General features: G+C 42.0%; 1 protein-coding gene across 4 annotated transcripts; it reads right to left on the bottom strand.

Moving 5' to 3' along the window:
• Window positions 1–4,365: 4,365 nt before the first annotated feature.
• On the bottom strand, window positions 4,366–7,398 carry LOC118944546 (DNA-directed RNA polymerase II subunit RPB1-like). Of its 4 annotated transcripts, XR_005039900.1 has the most exons (9): window positions 6,111–7,398; window positions 5,873–5,998; window positions 5,677–5,802; window positions 5,537–5,620; window positions 5,355–5,480; window positions 4,921–5,088; window positions 4,725–4,808; window positions 4,487–4,626; window positions 4,366–4,402 (listed from the first exon to the last, which is right to left on the bottom strand). XR_005039900.1 is itself a non-coding variant. In XM_036964499.1 (8 exons), exons 1-8 carry the CDS (start codon window positions 6,469–6,471, stop codon window positions 4,547–4,549), a joined length of 1,155 nt encoding a protein of 384 aa, XP_036820394.1. In that variant the 5' UTR covers window positions 6,472–7,398; the 3' UTR covers window positions 4,430–4,546. The 4 variants fall into 4 exon arrangements, 3 of the variants coding, with proteins under 3 accessions (XP_036820394.1, XP_036820396.1, XP_036820395.1); XM_036964499.1 differs by lacking the exon at window positions 4,366–4,402 and having other exon boundaries at window positions 4,430–4,626; XM_036964501.1 differs by lacking the exons at window positions 4,366–4,402; window positions 4,487–4,626 and having other exon boundaries at window positions 4,692–4,878; window positions 5,005–5,046; window positions 5,313–5,480.
• Between the last annotated feature and the right edge of the window lie 10,727 nt (window positions 7,399–18,125).

Genomic DNA, 18,125 nt, shown 5'->3' with positions numbered 1-18,125 from the left:
TCACTGAGTTATCGTAACTCTCTGACTGAATTTATCACTGAGTTATCGTAACTCTCTGACTGAATGTGTAACACTACCATTGCCCAGAACATGCAGTTGGCTAGACGGTGACCGTGGTGAAATAATATAGAAGTTTATCCATTCAACATTTCTGAACTCTCTTGGATAAATTGAGCGTACATAGTTACAGAGAGACGTCTTTAAAAACACCGTCGGAGATGTCTGTAACAGGAAGTGACTAGCATTATAGTCAGTCAGGGAGGTCATTCCATTTCAATTCAGAAAATAAACCATCATTCCAATTGCACATTTTCCTCATTGGGGAAAAAACATGGGAGAGAATAGTGTATTTCTGTTTTACTTTGTGAATGGACTGGAATTAAAAGAGAATTAGTCAGTCAAATTACACATTAGGTTCTTATTTTCAACGTGATCAAACTACAGAATAATGATGCCCGCTGCTGTAGTGTTCTGGCCAAACCAACTTTAAATCAAGTCAAATGACACATTAAGTTCTTATTTTCAACGTGATCAAACTACAGAATAATGATGCCCGCTGCTGTAGTGTTCTGGCCAAACCAACTTTAAATCAAGTCAAATGACACATTAAGTTCTTATTTTCAACGTGATCAAACTACAGAATGATGATGCCCGTCGCTGTAGTGTTCTGGCCAAACCAACTTTAAAACAAGTCAAGTCTAATTTTATTTTTGTCACATACACATGTATAGGAGATGTTATTGCGGTTGTAGTGACATGCTTGTGCAACAGTGCAATAATATCGAACGATACACACAATTTTAAAAGTAAAAGAATGGAATTAAGGAATATACAAGTATTAGGATGAGCAACGTCAGAGTGGCATTGACTAAAATACAGTAGAATAGAATACAGTATATACATATGAGATGAGTAAAAAGCATAAAATATGTAAACAACATTAAACATTATAAAATATGTAAACAACATATAGACTAACCAACACATTCTAGGTATTTCTCTTCAAGTAGTAACTTCTCTTGAATATGCATGTATGCATCCAGTGTAAATGTGATGCTATACTATATTCTATGCAGCCCACAGTCAGATACCAGAGAATATTAATTGACTTATTTTATTTGACGAAATCTCAAACTGTGAAAAGAATAAATAATATGAAATGAATTGCTGACAAGGTGACGATTCAATAGGAATCATGGTGGTCATCTAGTCTTGTACTGCTGGTCTAGGAATCATGGTGGTCATCTAGTCTTGTACTGCTGGTCTAGGAATCATGGTGGTCATCTAGTCTTGTACTGCTGGTCTAGGGAATCATGGTGGTCATTTAGTCTTGTACTGCTGGTCTAGGGAATCATGGTGGTCCTCTAGTCTAGTACTGCTGGTCTAGGAATCATGGTGGTCATCTAGTCTTGTACTGCTGGTCTAGGAATCATGGTGGTCATCTAGTCTTGTACTGCTGGTCTAGGGAATCATGGTGGTCATCTAGTCTTGTACTGCTGGTCTAGGGAATCATGGTGGTCATCTAGTCTTGTACTGCTGGTCTAGGGAATCATGGTGGTCATCTAGTCTTGTACTGCTGGTCTAGGGAATCATGGTGGTCATCTAGTCTTGTACTGCTGGTCTAGGAATCATGGTGGTCATCTAGTCTTGTACTGCTGGTCTAGGGAATCATGGTGGTCATCTAGTCTTGTACTGCTGGTCTAGGGAATCATGGTGGTCATCTAGTCTTGTACTGCTGGTCTAGGGAATCATGGTGGTCATCTAGTCTTGTACTGCTGGTCTAGGAATCATGGTGGTCATCTAGTCTTGTACTGCTGGTCTAGGGAATCATGGTGGTCATCTAGTCTTGTACTGCTGGTCTAGGAATCATGGTGGTCATCTAGTCTTGTACTGCTGGTCTAGGAATCATGGTGGTCATCTAGTCTTGTACTGCTGGTCTAGGAATCATGGTGGTCATCTAGTCTTGTACTGCAGGTCTAGGGAATCATGGTGGTCATCTAGTCTAGTACTGCTGGTCTAGGAATCATGGTGGTCATCTAGTCTTGTACTGCTGGTCTAGGAATCATGGTGGTCATCTAGTCTAGTACTGCTGGTCTAGGAATCATGGTGGTCATCTAGTCTTGTACTGCTGGTCTAGGAATCATGGTGGTCATCTAGTCTTGTACTGCTGGTCTAGGAATCATGGTGGTCATCTAGTCTTGTACTGCTGGTCTAGGAATCATGGTGGTCATCTAGTCTTGTACTGCTGGTCTAGGAATCATGGTGGTCATCTAGTCTTGTACTGCTGGTCTAGGAATCATGGTGGTCATCTAGTCTTGTACTGCTGGTCTAGGAATCATGGTGGTCATCTAGTCTTGTACTGCTGGTCTAGGAATCATGGTGGTCATCTAGTCTTGTACTGCTGGTCTAGGAATCATGGTGGTCATCTAGTCTAGTACTGCTGGTCTAGGAATCATGGTGGTCATCTAGTTTTGTACTGCTGGTCTAGGAATCATGGTGGTCATCTAGTCTTGTACTGCTGGTCTCCTTATGACACGTGTTCATAATCAGAATGTCTATCAGTTTTCATTCATGTCAAGAAGCATCTCTTAGTAAAACATCATTTTTTAAATACATAGATTGGATCTTTGTCCCAAATGTCACCCTATTCCCTATTAGTTCACTACCGTTGACCAGGCCCATAGGGCTTTTGTGAAAAGTAGTGCACTACATAGGGAATAGGGCTCTGGTCTATAGTAGTACCGCTATATAGGGAATAGGGCTCTGGTCTATAGTAGTACCACTATATAGGGAATAGGGCTCTGGTCTAAAGTTGTGCACTAGATAGGGAATAGGAAGACACATCCATATACTGGGTCACATTATTTAGGTTAGCTGCTGTTCACTCTCAGTGCCTCCCTCTACCACTCATTAAAATCCAATAACTCTACTAACCACCTCTACACCCATCTAACATAGAACGTTCCTACTGGCCAACTAACCACCTCTACTCCCATCTACCATAGAACGTTCCTACTGGTCAACTAACCACCTCTACTCCCATCTACCATAGAACGTTCCTACTGGCCAACTAACCACCTCTACTCCCATCCACCATAGAACGTTCCTACTGGTCAACTAACCACCTCTACACCCATCTAACATAGAACATTCCTACTAACCACCTCTACTCCCATCCACCATAGAACGTTCCTACTGGTCAACTAACCACCTCTACTCCCATCTACCATAGAACGTTCCTACTGTCCAACTAACCACCTCTACTCCCATCTACCATAGAACGTTCCTACTGGTCAACTAACCACCTTTACTCCCATCTACCATAGAACGTTCCTACTGGTCAACTAACCACCTCTACTCCCATCTACCATAGAATGTTCCTACTGGTCAACTAACCACTTCTACTCCCATCTACCATAGAACGTTCCTACTGGTCAACTAACCACCTCTACTCCCATCTACCATAGAACGTTCCTACTGGCCAACTAACCACCTCTACACCCATCTAACATAGAACGTTCCTACTAACCACCTCTACTCCCATCTACCATAGAACGTTCCTACTGGCCAACCACCCTCTATATAGCTCCAGCTATCACCAGACAGACCTGGATCAAATACTTCTAAATACTTGAGCTGATTCTGTTTGCCTTGTTCAATGGGACCAACAGAATAGTCCCAAAAGTGCAAACCCACCAAGCTGAATCACGCGCACCTCAAAATACTTGGAAATACCTTTTAAAATTATTTCCCCGTCTTTTCTCAAATATGAAGTATTTAAAAGTATTTTTAGACACAGTTATGTACTTTTTTGGCCAGATCTGGTTTTGGCTCTTATCACAGTCCGTCACATTAAAGCCTGTTGACACCAAGCTGCCTCTTACTTCAACACAGTGCATGGCTTTCTACTTCATTCATATAGTCCCAACCAAAATGATGATTATGCCTTACTAGGTCGTAGCTAGGTCATTATTATTATTATTAGTAGTAGTAGTAGATATCTGTTCTGCTGAGGTCTGCTTGTTCCATATTAACGCCTTCATGTATATCCTCTCTCTCTATAAGCCACCTGCTTTAGGCAGAGGAACAGTGATGTGTGTAAACGTTGAGGCTCCCAGATCTGTCTCTAATGTAGTGATATTACTATAGCCTGGTTACTATAGCCTGGTCCCAGATCTGTCTCTAATGTAGTGATATTACTATAGCCTGGTCTCAGATCTGTCTCTAATGTAGTGATATTACTATAGCCTGGTCTCAGATCTGCCTCTAATGTAGTGATATTACTATAGCCTGGTCCCAGATCTGTCTCTAATGTAGTGATATTACTATAGCCTGGTTACTATAGCCTGGTCCCAGATCTGTCTCTAATGTAGTGATATTACTATAGCCTGGTTACTATAGCCTGGTCTCAGATCTGTCTCTAATGTAGTGATATTACTATAGCCTGGTCTCAGATCTGTCTCTAATGTAGTGATATTACTATAGCCTGGTCCCAGATCTGTCTCTAATGTAGTGATATTACTATAGCCTGGTCCCAGATCTGTCTCTAATGTAGTGATATTACTATAGCCTGGTTACTATAGCCTGGTCCCAGATCTGTCTCTAATGTAGTGATATTACTATAGCCTGGTTACTATAGCCTGGTCTCAGATCTGTCTCTAATGTAGTGATATTACTATAGCCTGGTCTCAGATCTGTCTCTAATGTAGTGATATTACTATAGCCTGGTCTCAGATCTGTCTCTAATGTAGTGATATTACTATAGCCTGGTCTCAGATCTGTCTCTAATGTAGTGATATTACTATAGCCTGGTTACTATAGCCTGGTCCCAGATCTGTCTCTAATGTAGTGATATTACTATAGCCTGGTTACTATAGCCTGGTCTCAGATCTGTCTCTAATGTAGTGATATTACTATAGCCTGGTCTCAGATCTGTCTCTAATGTAGTGATATTACTATAGCCTGGTCCCAGATCTGTCTCTAATGTAGTGATATTACTATAGCCTGGTCTCAGATCTGTCTCTAATGTAGTGATATTACTATAGCCTGGTCTCAGATCTGTCTCTAATGTAGTGATATTACTATAGCCTGGTTACTATAGCCTGGTCCCAGATCTGTCTCTAATGTAGTGATATTACTATAGCCTGGTCTCAGATCTGTCTCTAATGTAGTGATATTACTATAGCCTGGTCTCAGATCTGTCTCTAATGTAGTGATATTACTATAGCCTGGTCTCAGATCTGTCTCTAATGTAGTGATATTACTATAGCCTGGTCCCAGATCTGTCTCTAATGTAGTGATATTACTATAGCCTGGTCCCAGATCTGTCTCTAATGTAGTGATATTACTATAGCCTGGTCTCAGATCTGTCTCTAATGTAGTGATATTACTATAGCCTGGTCTCAGATCTGTCTCTAATGTAGTGATATTACTATAGCCTGGTCTCAGATCTGTCTCTAATGTAGTGATATTACTATAGCCTGGTTACTATAGCCTGGTCTCAGATCTGTCTCTAATGTAGTGATATTACTATAGCCTGGTCCCAGATCTGTCTCTAATGTAGTGATATTACTATAGCCTGGTCCCAGATCTGTCTCTAATGTAGTGATATTACTATAGCCTGGTTACTATAGCCTGGTCTCAGATCTGTCTCTAATGTAGTGATATTACTATAGCCTGGTCTCAGATCTGTCTCTAATGTAGTGATATTACTATAGCCTGGTCCCAGATCTGTCTCTAATGTAGTGATATTACTATAGCCTGGTCCCAGATCTGTCTCTAATGTAGTGATATTACTATAGCCTGGTTACTATAGCCTGGTCCCAGATCTGTCTCTAATGTAGTGATATTACTATAGCCTGGTTACTATAGCCTGGTCTCAGATCTGTCTCTAATGTAGTGATATTACTATAGCCTGGTCTCAGATCTGTCTCTAATGTAGTGATATTACTATAGCCTGGTCTCAGATCTGTCTCTAATGTAGTGATATTACTATAGCCTGGTTACTATAGCCTGGTCTCAGATCTGTCTCTAATGTAGTGATATTACTATAGCCTGGTCCCAGATCTGTCTCTAATGTAGTGATATTACTATAGCCTGGTTACTATAGCCTGGTCTCAGATCTGTCTCTAATGTAGTGATATTACTATAGCCTGGTCCCAGATCTGTCTCTAATGTAGTGATATTACTATAGCCTGGTCTCAGATCTGTCTCTAATGTAGTGATATTACTATAGCCTGGTCTCAGATCTGCCTCTAATGTAGTGATATTACTATAGCCTGGTCTCAGATCTGTCTCTAATGTAGTGATATTACTATAGCCTGGTCTCAGATCTGCCTCTAATGTAGTGATATTACTATAGCCTGGTCTCAGATCTGTCTCTAATGTAGTGATATTACTATAGCCTGGTCTCAGATCTGTCTCTAATGTAGTGATATTACTATATAACCATGTTGTACATGACAGTTCCATATGGAGTTGGGAAGAGAGCACAAACAGACTGGCACCCAGGCTAATATTACTACCACCAGAAATAGAGCTAAAATGACATTCCTGGTGGCACTAATGTCACTACATATCCTGTGGGTAGGATGGGCGGGATGTTTACGTACAATACCGATGCCAGGGTTGGGGTGAATTCCATTTAAATTCCAGTCAATTCTGGAAGTTTGAATTTCTCTTTTCAATGAAAATTTTTTTTTGTGATTTTTAAAAAACTTTTTACGAATTGAAATGGAATTTGACGCCGACCCTGGCGCGCGCGTCCGAGAGGCAGGAAACTGACGGGGTTGGCTTACAATCGTAGGATTATAGGACAACGTGTAAACTATATTTAGTCTCAAAAATGTTTATTGAAAAAACCATAAATCAGTTTACATCATCGTTGTAACGTTGCCAGGTAACCCATCGATTGTTCCACTGCTCCATCACTGATGTAGGACGGAGTTTCCTGCTAAGTCACGTTACTAATATTTCAGAGTTAGCCTGGTTAAACCAGACTCGAGTGCTGCGCTCACCATCTGAAACAACAGTGAAATGTAGCCAAATCAGTTGTGATTCCAGGCTAATTCAGTGTGTTCTGTTGAACTCCTACCGTAGCTGTACCTGTGTGTGATGGTGGTATTGTAACCATGGAAATATAGCGCTTGAGGCCCCGTGTGCGTGTGTATAGAAGCATAGGTAGGTAGGTAGCTGTTGAGTGTGCGAGTCCGTCTGACAGTACCAATGGCGTTATCTAACAGACGGTACTGTCAGCCTGTCAACGCACAACTAGGGCACCATATTCCCTATCTAGTGCCCTACTGTTGACCAGGGCCCATAGGGATCTGGTGAAAAGTAGTGCACTATATAGGATACCATTTCGGACTAGCAGTCTATGGAAGTGTAGAGAAGTGATTGTTTTTTTGTCCTCGTTTGAAAATTGATTTCAAGCCTTTTCATATACCTCCATTGTTTTTTTCATTTTTTTTTGGTTCATGATTGTTGTTGAACTATAATGAAACGCTGTCACTATAACTGATTGTAATTCCATTGTAAAACATTTGAAAAGTCAAACGATGTAATTTCAATGCATTTGGAGGATTATGTGTGTGTGTGTGGGGGGGAGGGGGAGGGTGTATTCGAAACGGACAGTTTTATGTTTTGTACAGATTGATCAATTGTATAATTGTGTTTTTGTTTAATCTTAAATTATCAATTCATCTTAATAAAACGCACCGGTCATAAACATTTCAACTCTCTCAGTTGGTATTTACATACAAAGGTCGAATAACATTTAATTTGGTAACAAATTATCTGACAGTATTTTCTGTCAAGGAATACATGGCGAGCAGCACGATTACACTGAAATTCCAATTCTCTTCAATGATTTTCATTTAGGAAAATTGGAAATTGGAAAAAAAAAAATAGCAGCGAGCAGCAATGAACGGGGTTCACAGGATGACAGAAAGGACACCAGATCAGTTGGATAACAAAGCAGGCACTCTATCATGTAGGAACTACCTTCCTTTATGTGCCATCCAGTGAAAGCATTCTTGTGGTTATCTCAATACCACAAGGGTGATGCAAGTGAAGTTTAGTATAGTAATGTAGGTTGGTTATTTTGAATGAAGCAGGTAATCATTCTCAAAGCCCTTCCTTCATGTATTGAGTGTTATAAATGCCGACTGGGCAAAAAGGAAACAATATGTGATAATACAGAAATACTAATCAAGATATTTCATATGGTTTACCTTCATCATTTAAATCTGACATTAATTTGCATGAAACAAAGTCCACTTGATCAATAGGTATTCCTCTAGATCCTATGGTGCCACTGGTGCCAATGACATCTATAGTGGTGCCAATGACATCTATAGTGGTGCCAGTGACATCTATAGTGGTGCCAATGACATCTATAGTGGTGCCTATGAGATCTATAGTGGTGCCTATGAGATATATAGTGGTGCCAATGACATCTATAGTGGTGCCAATGACATCTATAGTGGTGCCAATGACATCTATAGTGGTGCCAATGACATCTATAGTGGTGCCAATAACATCTATAGTGGTGCCAATGACATCTATAGTGGTGCCAATGACATCTATAGTGGTGCCAACTGGTCTGCCATCTAAGGTTGCAGTGACTTTATATTCACACAGCTTCTAAGGACATATACATTAGGTTTACATACCAAATTTCATGGCCCCTTGTCCATTAGGTTCAATTCTTATAGCCCTGGTGTGATACGCTATACCACTGGTGTGATACACCGTGTCTGTCCATCTAGTGGTATAGCGTGTCTGTCCATCTAGTGGTATAGCGTGTCTGACTTTGAATGCAGTAAGTAATCATTCTCAGATTCATTTGAATATAATTCATTGAGTCTATATACCAAAATCTGGAGTCAATCTGACACATTTTTTAATGAGAAGATGTTTAAAGTATTTTAGCATTAGCATATGTGCTAACATACATATTATATAGGTACAGTGTGGCCATATTTGATGTTGCAGCAAAACAAAACGAAATCTCCAAACCATTAAAGACGGATACAAAGAGTCTACATACAAAATGTGGAGTGAATCTGACGTCATGGTTTTATTTTATTTTTTATTTCACCTTTATGTAACCAGGTGGGCAAGTTGAGAACAAGTTCTCATTTACAACTGAGACCTGGCCAAGATAAAGCAAAGCAGTTCGACACAAACAACAACACAGAGTTACACATGGAGTAAAACAAACATACAGTCAATAATACAGTATAAACAAGTCTATATACGATGTGAGCAAATGAGGTGAGATAAGGGAGGTAAAGGCAAAAAAAGGCCATGGTGGCAAAGTAAATACAATATAGCAAGTAAAACACTGGAATGGTAGATTTGCAATGGAAGAATGTGCAAAGTAGAAATAAAAATAATGGGGTGCAAAGGAGCAAAATAAATAAATTAATTAAATACAGTAGGGAAAGAGGTAGTTGTTTGGGCTAAATTATAGGTGGGCTATGTACAGGTGCAGTAATCTGTGAGCTGCTCTGACAGTTGGTGCTTAAAGCTAGTGAGGGAGATAAGTGTTTCCAGTTTCAGAGATTTTTGTAGTTCGTTCCAGTCATTGGCAGCAGAGAACTGTAAGGAGAGGCGGCCAAAGAAAGAATTGCTTTTGGGGGTGACTAGAGAGATATACCTGCTGGAGCGTGTGCTACAGGTGGGAGATGCTATGGTGACCAGCGAGCTGAGATAAGGGGGGACTTTACCTAGCAGGGTCTTGTAGATGACATGGAGCCAGTGGGTTTGGCGACGAGTATGAAGTGAGGGCCAGCCAACGAGAGCGTACAGGTCGCAATGGTGGGTAGAATATGGGGCTTTGGTGACAAAACGGATTGCACTGTGATAGACTGCATCCAATTTGTTGAGTAGGGTATTGGAGGCTATTTTGTAAATGACATCGCCAAAGTCGAGGATTGGTAGGATGGTCAGTTTTACAAGGGTATGTTTGGCAGCATGAGTGAAGGATGCTTTGTTGCGAAATAGGAAGCCAATTCTAGATTTAACTTTGGATTGGAGATGTTTGATATGGGTCTGGAAGGAGAGTTTACAGTCTAACCAGACACCTAAGTATTTGTAGTTGTCCACGTATTCTAAGTCAGAGCCGTCCAGAGTAGTGATGTTGGACAGGCGGGCAGGTGCAGGTAGCGATCGGTTGAAGAGCATGCATTTAGTTTTACTTGTATTTAAGAGCAATTGGAGGCCACAGAAGGAGAGTTGTATGGCATTGAAGCTTGCCTGGAGGGTTGTTAACACAGTGTCCAAAGAAGGGCCAGAAGTATACAGAATGGTGTCGTCTGCGTAGAGGTGGATCAGAGACTCACCAGCAGCAAGAGCGACCTCATTGATGTATACAGAGAAGAGAGTCGGTCCAAGAATTGAACCCTGTGGCACCCCCATAGAGACTGCCAGAGGTCCGGACAGCAGACCTTCCGATTTGACACACTGAACTCTATCAGAGAAGTAGTTGGTGAACCAGGCGAGGCAATCATTTGAGAAACCAAGGCTGTCGAGTCTGCCGATGAGGATGTGGTGATTGACAGAGTCAAAAGCCTTGGCCAGATCAATGAATACGGCTGCACAGTAATGTTTCTTATCGATGGAGGTTAAGATATCATTTAGGACCTTGAGCGTGGCTGAGGTGCACCCATGACCAGCTCTGAAACCAGATTGCATAGCAGAGAAGGTATGGTGAGATTCGAAATGGTCAGTAATCTGTTTGTTGACTTGGCTTTCGAAGACCTTAGAAAGGCATGGTATGATAGATATAGGTCTGTAGCACTTTGGGTCAAGAGTGTCCCCCCCTTTGAAGAGGGGGATGACCGCAGCTGCTTTCCAATCTTTGGGATTGGTTCATGAGGAGAAGATGATTGCAGCTCATTTTGAGCTTTAGTGTTGAATGAGTTGTTAATCATTTCCTTTTTTCTTATGTATCAATATCAAATTCAGTGAGTTTCATCTGTGACAGCGATGCGTTTTCAAGTTGATAGCCCTGACTGTGGACTGGATTCACAGTGGGTTTAAATGGACAGGTGAAATCAGATTTTTAGATATGTCAATAACTCCGCCATCTCTTAACCAATCCCTCAGCTTTTCTCAAACTACGACATGTACCATGGGTCTACAATTCTAATTTGGTGTCATTTTGGACCTATGGTTCATGAGAAGACTACTTTTATTACAGTATTTTTATGAATATTTTTGCATGTTAACATACAGTATGTGCTAACATGCATCTATCTACTGGTATAGTGTGTCTGTCCATCTACTGATATAGTGTGTCCATCTACTGGTATAGTGTGTCTGTCCATCTAGTGGTATAGTGTGTCTGTCCATCTACTGGTATAGTGTGTCTGTCCATCTACTGGTATAGTGTGTCTGTCCATCTACTGGTATAGTGTGTCTGTCCATCTACTGGTATAGTGTGTCTGTCCATCTACTGGTATAGTGTGTCTGTCCATCTACTGGTATAGTGTGTCTGTCCATCTAGTGGTATAGTGTGTCTGTCCATCTAGTGGTATAGTGTGTCCATCTAGTGGTATAGTCTGTCCATCTAGTGGTATAGTGTGTCCATCCAGTGGTATAGTGTGTCCATCCAGTGGTATAGTGTGTCTGTCCATCTACTGGTATAGTGTGTCTGTCCATCTACTGGTATAGTGTGTCTGTCCATCTACTGGTATAGTGTGTCTGTCCATCTAGTGGTATAGTGTGTCTGTCCATCTACTGGTATAGTGTGTCCATCTACTGGTATAGTGTGTCTGTCCATCTACTGGTATAGTGTGTCCATCTACTGGTATAGTGTGTCTGTCCATCTACTGGTATAGTGTGTCTGTCCATCTACTGGTATAGTGTGTCTGTCCATCTACTGTTATAGTGTGTCTGTCCATCTACTGGTATAGTGTGTCTGTCCATCTACTGGTATAGTGTGTCCATCTACTGGTATAGTGTGTCTGTCCATCTACTGGTATAGTGTGTCTGTCCATCTACTGGTATAGTGTGTCTGTCCATCTACTGGTATAGTGTGTCCATCTACTGGTATAGTGTGTCCATCTACTGGTATAGTGTGTCCATCTACTGGTATAGTGTGTCCATCTACTGGTATAGTGTGTCTGTCCATCTACTGGTATAGCGTGTCTGTCCATCTACTGGTATAGTGTGTCTGTCTATCTACTGGTATAGTGTGTCTGTCCATCTACTGGTATAGTGTGTCCATCTAGTGGTATAGTGTGTCTGTCCATCTACTGGTATAGTGTGTCCATCTAGTGGTATAGTGTGTCTGTCCATCTAGTGGTATAGTGTGTCCATCTAGTGGTATAGTGTGTCTGTCCATCTAGTGGTATAGTGTGTCCATCCAGTGGTATAGTGTGTCCATCTAGTGGTATAGTGTGTCTGTCCATCTACTGGTATAGTGTGTCTGTCCATCTACTGGTATAGTGTGTCCATCTAGTGGTATAGTGTGTCTGTCCATCTAGTGGTATAGTGTGTCCATCTACTGGTATAGTGTGTCTGTCCATCTACTGGTATAGTGTGTCTGTCCATCTAGTGGTATAGTGTGTCTGTCCATCTAGTGGTATAGTGTGTCTGTCCATCTACTGGTATAGTGTGTCTGTCCATCTACTGGTATAGTGTGTCCATCTAGTGGTATAGTGTGTCTGTCCATCTACTGGTATAGTGTGTCTGTCCATCTAGTGGTATAGTGTGTCTGTCCATCTACTGGTATAGTGTGTCTGTCCATCTACTGGTATAGTGTGTCCATCTAGTGGTATAGTGTGTCTGTCCATCTAGTGGTATAGTGTGTCTGTCCATCTACTGGTATAGTGTGTCTGTCCATCTACTGGTATAGTGTGTCCATCTAGTGGTATAGTGTGTCTGTCCATCTACTGGTATAGTGTGTCCATCTAGTGGTATAGTGTGTCTGTCCATCTACTGGTATAGTGTGTCTGTCCATCTACTGGTATAGTGTGTCCATCTACTGGTAAAGTGTGTCTGTCCATCTACTGGTATAGTGTGTCCATCTAGTGGTATAGTGTGTCCATCTAGTGGTATAGTGTGTCTGTCCATCTACTGGTATAGTGTGTCTGTCCATCCAGTGGTATAGTGTGTCCATCTAGTGGTATAGTCTGTCCATCTAGTGGTATAGTGTGTCCATCTAGTGGTATAGTGTGTCCATCCAGTGGTATAGTGTGTCCATCTAGTGGTATAGTGTGTCTGTCCATCCAGTGGTATAGTGTGTCCATCCAGTGGTATAGTGTGTCTGTCCATCTACTGGTATAGTGTGTCTGTCCATCTAGTGGTATAGTGTGTCCATCTAGTGGTATAGTGTGTCCATCTAGTGGTATAGTGTGTCTGTCCATCTAGTGGTATAGTGTGTCTGTCCATCTAGTGGTATAGTGTGTCCATCTAGTGGTATAGTGTGTCCATCTAGTGGTATAGTGTGTCTGTCCATCTACTGGTATAGTGTGTCTGTCCATCTACTGGTATAGTTTGTCTGTCCATCTACTGGTATAGTGTGTCCATCTACTGGTATAGTGTGTCCATCCAGTGGTATAGTGTGTCTGTCCATCTAGTGGTATAGTGTGTCCATCTACTGGTATAGTGTGTCTGTCCATCTACTGGTATAGTGTGTCTGTCCATCTACTGGTATAGTGTGTCTGTCCATCTACTGGTATAGTGTGTCTGTCCATCTACTGGTATAGTGTGTCTGTCCATCTACTGGTATAGTGTGTCTGTCCATCTAGTGGTATAGTGTGTCTGTCCATCTACTGGTATAGTGTGTCTGTCCATCTACTGGTATAGTGTGTCTGTCCATCTACTGGTATAGTGTGTCTGTCCATCTAGTGGTATAGTGTGTCCATCTACTGGTATAGTGTGTCTGTCCATCTACTGGTATAGTGTGTCTGTCCATCTACTGGTATAGTGCGTCCATCTACTGGTATAGTGTGTCTGTCCATCTAGTGGTATAGTGTGTCCATCTAGTGGTATAGTGTGTCCATCTACTGGTATAGTGTGTCTGTCCATCTACTGGTATAGTGTGTCCATCTACTGGTATAGTGTGTCCATCTACTGGTATAGTGTGTCTGTCCATCTAGTGGTATAGTGTGTCTGTCCATCTAGTGGTATAGTGTGTCTGTCCATCTACTGGTATAGTGTGTCTGTCCATCTACTGGTATAGTGTGTCTGTCCATCTAGTGGTATAGTGTGTCTGTCCATCTAGTGGTATAGTGTGTCTGTCCATCTACTGGTATAGTGTGTCTGTCCATCTAGTGGTATAGTGTGTCTGTCCATCTACTGGTATAGTGTGTCTGTCCATCTAGTGGTATAGTGTGTCCATCTAGTGGTATAGTCTGTCCATCTAGTGGTATAGTCTGTCCATCTAGTGGTATAGTGTGTCTGTCCATCTAGTGGTATAGTGTGTCTGTCCATCTACTGGTATAGTGTGTCTGTCCATCTAGTGGTATAGTGTGTCTGTCCATCTACTGGTATAGTGTGTCTGTCCATCTACTGGTATAGTGTGTCTGTCCATCTAGTGGTATAGTGTGTCTGTCCATCTACTGGTATAGTGTGTCTGTCCATCTAGTGGTATAGTGTGTCCATCTAGTGGTATAGTCTGTCCATCTAGTGGTATAGTCTGTCCATCTAGTGGTATAGTGTGTCTGTCCATCTAGTGGTATAGTGTGTCTGTCCATCTACTGGTATAGTGTGTCTGTCCATCTAGTGGTATAGTGTGTCTGTCCATCTACTGGTATAGTGTGTCTGTCCATCTAGTGGTATAGTGTGTCTGTCCATCTAGTGGTATAGTGTGTCCATCTAGTGGTATAGTCTGTCCATCTAGTGGTATAGTGTGTCTGTCCATCTAGTGGTATAGTCTGTCCATCTAGTGGTATAGTGTGTCTGTCCATCTACTGGTATAGTGTGTCTGTCCATCTACTGGTATAGTGTGTCTGTCCATCTAGTGGTATAGTGTGTCTGTCCATCTACTGGTATAGTGTGTCTGTCCATCTAGTGGTATAGTGTGTCTGTCCATCTACTGGTATAGTGTGTCTGTCCATCTAGTGGTATAGTGTGTCTGTCCATCTACTGGTATAGTGTGTCTGTCCATCTACTGGTATAGTGTGTCTGTCCATCTACTGGTATAGTGTGTCTGTCCATCTACTGGTATAGTGTGTGTGTCCATCTACTGGTATAGTCTGTCCATCTACTGGTATAGTGTGTCTGTCCATCTACTGGTATAGTGTGTCCATCTAGTGGTATAGTCTGTCCATCTACTGGTATAGTGTGTCTGTCCATCTAGTGGTATAGTGTGTCTGTCCATCTACTGGTATAGTGTGTCTGTCCATCTACTGGTATAGTGTGTCTGTCCATCTACTGGTATAGTGTGTCTGTCCATCTAGTGGTATAGTGTGTCTGTCCATCTACTGGTATAGTGTGTCTGTCCATCTACTGGTATAGTGTGTCTGTCCATCTAGTGGTATAGTGTGTCTGTCCATCTACTGGTATAGTGTGTCCATCTACTGGTATAGTGTGTCTGTCCATCTACTGGTATAGTGTGTCTGTCCATCTACTGGTATAGTGTGTCTGTCCATCTACTGGTATAGTGTGTCTGTCCATCTACTGGTATAGTGTGTCCATCTACTGATATAGTGTGTCCATCTACTGGTATAGTGTGTCTGTCCATCTACTGGTATAGTGTGTCTGTCCATCTACTGGTATAGTGTGTCTGTCCATCTACTGGTATAGTGTGTCTGTCCATCTAGTGGTATAGTGTGTCTGTCCATCTACTGGTATAGTGTGTCTGTCCATCTACTGGTATAGTGTGTCTGTCCATCTACTGGTATAGTGTGTCTGTCCATCTAGTGGTATAGTGTGTCTGTCCATCTACTGGTATAGTGTGTCTGTCCATCTAGTGGTATAGTGTGTCTGTCCATCTACTGGTATAGTGTGTCTGTCCATCTAGTGGTATAGTGTGTCTGTCCATCTACTGGTATAGTGTGTCTGTCCATCTACTGGTATAGTGTGTCTGTCCATCTAGTGGTATAGTGTGTCTGTCCATCTACTGGTATAGTGTGTCTGTCCATCTACTGGTATAGTGTGTCCATCTACTGGTATAGTGTGTCTGTCCATCTAGTGGTATAGTGTGTCTGTCCATCTACTGGTATAGTGTGTCTGTCCATCTACTGGTATAGTGTGTCTGTCCATCTAGTGGTATAGTGTGTCTGTCCATCTACTGGTATAGTGTGTCCATCTACTGGTATAGTGTGTCTGTCCATCTACTGGTATAGTGTGTCTGTCCATCTACTGGTATAGTGTGTCTGTCCATCTACTGGTATAGTGTGTCTGTCCATCTACTGGTATAGTGTGTCCATCTACTGGTATAGTGTGTCCATCTACTGGTATAGTGTGTCTGTCCATCCAGTGGTATAGTGTGTCTGTCCATCTACTGGTATAGTGTGTCTGTCCATCTACTGGTATAGTGTGTCTGTCCATCTACTGGTATAGTGTGTCCATCTACTGGTATAGTGTGTCCATCTACTGGTATAGTGTGTCTGTCCATCCAGTGGTATAGTGTGTCTGTCCATCTAGTGGTATAGTATGTCTGTCCATCTACTGGTATAGTGTGTCTGTCCATCTACTGGTATAGTGTGTCTGTCCATCTACTGGTATAGTGTGTCTGTCCATCTACTGGTATAGTGTGTCCATCTACTGGTATAGTGTGTCTGTCCATCTACTGGTATAGTGTGTCCATCTACTGGTATAGTGTGTCTGTCCATCTACTGGTATAGTGTGTCCATCTACTGGTATAGTGTGTCCATCTACTGGTATAGTGTGTCTGTCCATCCAGTGGTATAGTGTGTCTGTCCATCTACTGGTATAGTGTGTCTGTCCATCTACTGGTATAGTGTGTCTGTCCATCTACTGGTATAGTGTGTCCATCTACTGGTATAGTGTGTCCATCTACTGGTATAGTGTGTCTGTCCATCTAGTGGTATAGTGTGTCTGTCCATCTAGTGGTATAGTGTGTCTGTCCATCTACTGGTATAGTGTGTCTGTCCATCTACTGGTATAGTGTGTCTGTCCATCTACTGGTATAGTGTGTCTGTCCATCTACTGGTATAGTGTGTCTGTCCATCTACTGGTATAGTGTGTCCATCTACTGGTATAGTGTGTCTGTCCATCTAGTGGTATAGTGTGTCTGTCCATCTACTGGTATAGTGTGTCTGTCCATCTACTGGTATAGTGTGTCTGTCCATCTACTGGTATAGTGTGTCTGTCCATCTACTGGTATAGTGTGTCTGTCCATCTACTGGTATAGTGTGTCTGTCCATCTACTGGTATAGTGTGTGTGTCCATCTACTGGTATAGTGTGTCTGTCCATCTACTGGTATAGTGTGTCTGTCCATCTACTGGTATAGTGTGTCTGTCCATCTACTGGTATAGTGTGTCTGTCCATCTACTGGTATAGTGTGTCTGTCCATCTACTGGTATAGTGTGTCCATCTACTGGTATAGTGTGTCTGTCCATCTACTGGTATAGTGTGTCCATCTAGTGGTATAGTGTGTCCATCTAGTGGTATAGTGTGTCTGTCCATCTACTGGTATAGTGTGTCTGTCCATCTACTGGTATAGTGTGTCTGTCCATCTACTGGTATAGTGTGTCCATCTAGTGGTATAGTGTGTCTGTCCATCTACTGGTATAGTGTGTCTGTCCATCTACTGGTATAGTGTGTCCATCTAGTGGTATAGTGTGTCTGTCCATCTACTGGTATAGTGTGTCTGTCCATCTACTGGTATAGTGTGTCTGTCCATCTACTGGTATAGTGTGTCTGTCCATCTACTGGTATAGTGTGTCTGTCCATCTACTGGTATAGTGTGTCTGTCCATCTACTGGTATAGTGTGTCCATCTAGTGGTATAGTGTGTCCATCTACTGGTATAGTGTGTCTGTCCATCTACTGGTATAGTGTGTCTGTCCATCTACTGGTATAGTGTGTCTGTCCATCTAGTGGTATAGTGTGTCCATCTAGTGGTATAGTGTGTCTGTCCATCTACTGGTATAGTGTGTCCATCTAGTGGTATAGTGTGTCTGTCCATCTACTGGTATAGTGTG

Source organism: Oncorhynchus mykiss, chromosome 26 (assembly GCF_013265735.2).
Source record: "Oncorhynchus mykiss isolate Arlee chromosome 26, USDA_OmykA_1.1, whole genome shotgun sequence".
In the NCBI taxonomy this organism is placed as follows: domain Eukaryota; kingdom Metazoa; phylum Chordata; class Actinopteri; order Salmoniformes; family Salmonidae; genus Oncorhynchus; species Oncorhynchus mykiss.
Note: the sequence above shows the minus strand (reverse complement) of the source record. Positions and strands in the feature narration are given on the sequence as shown.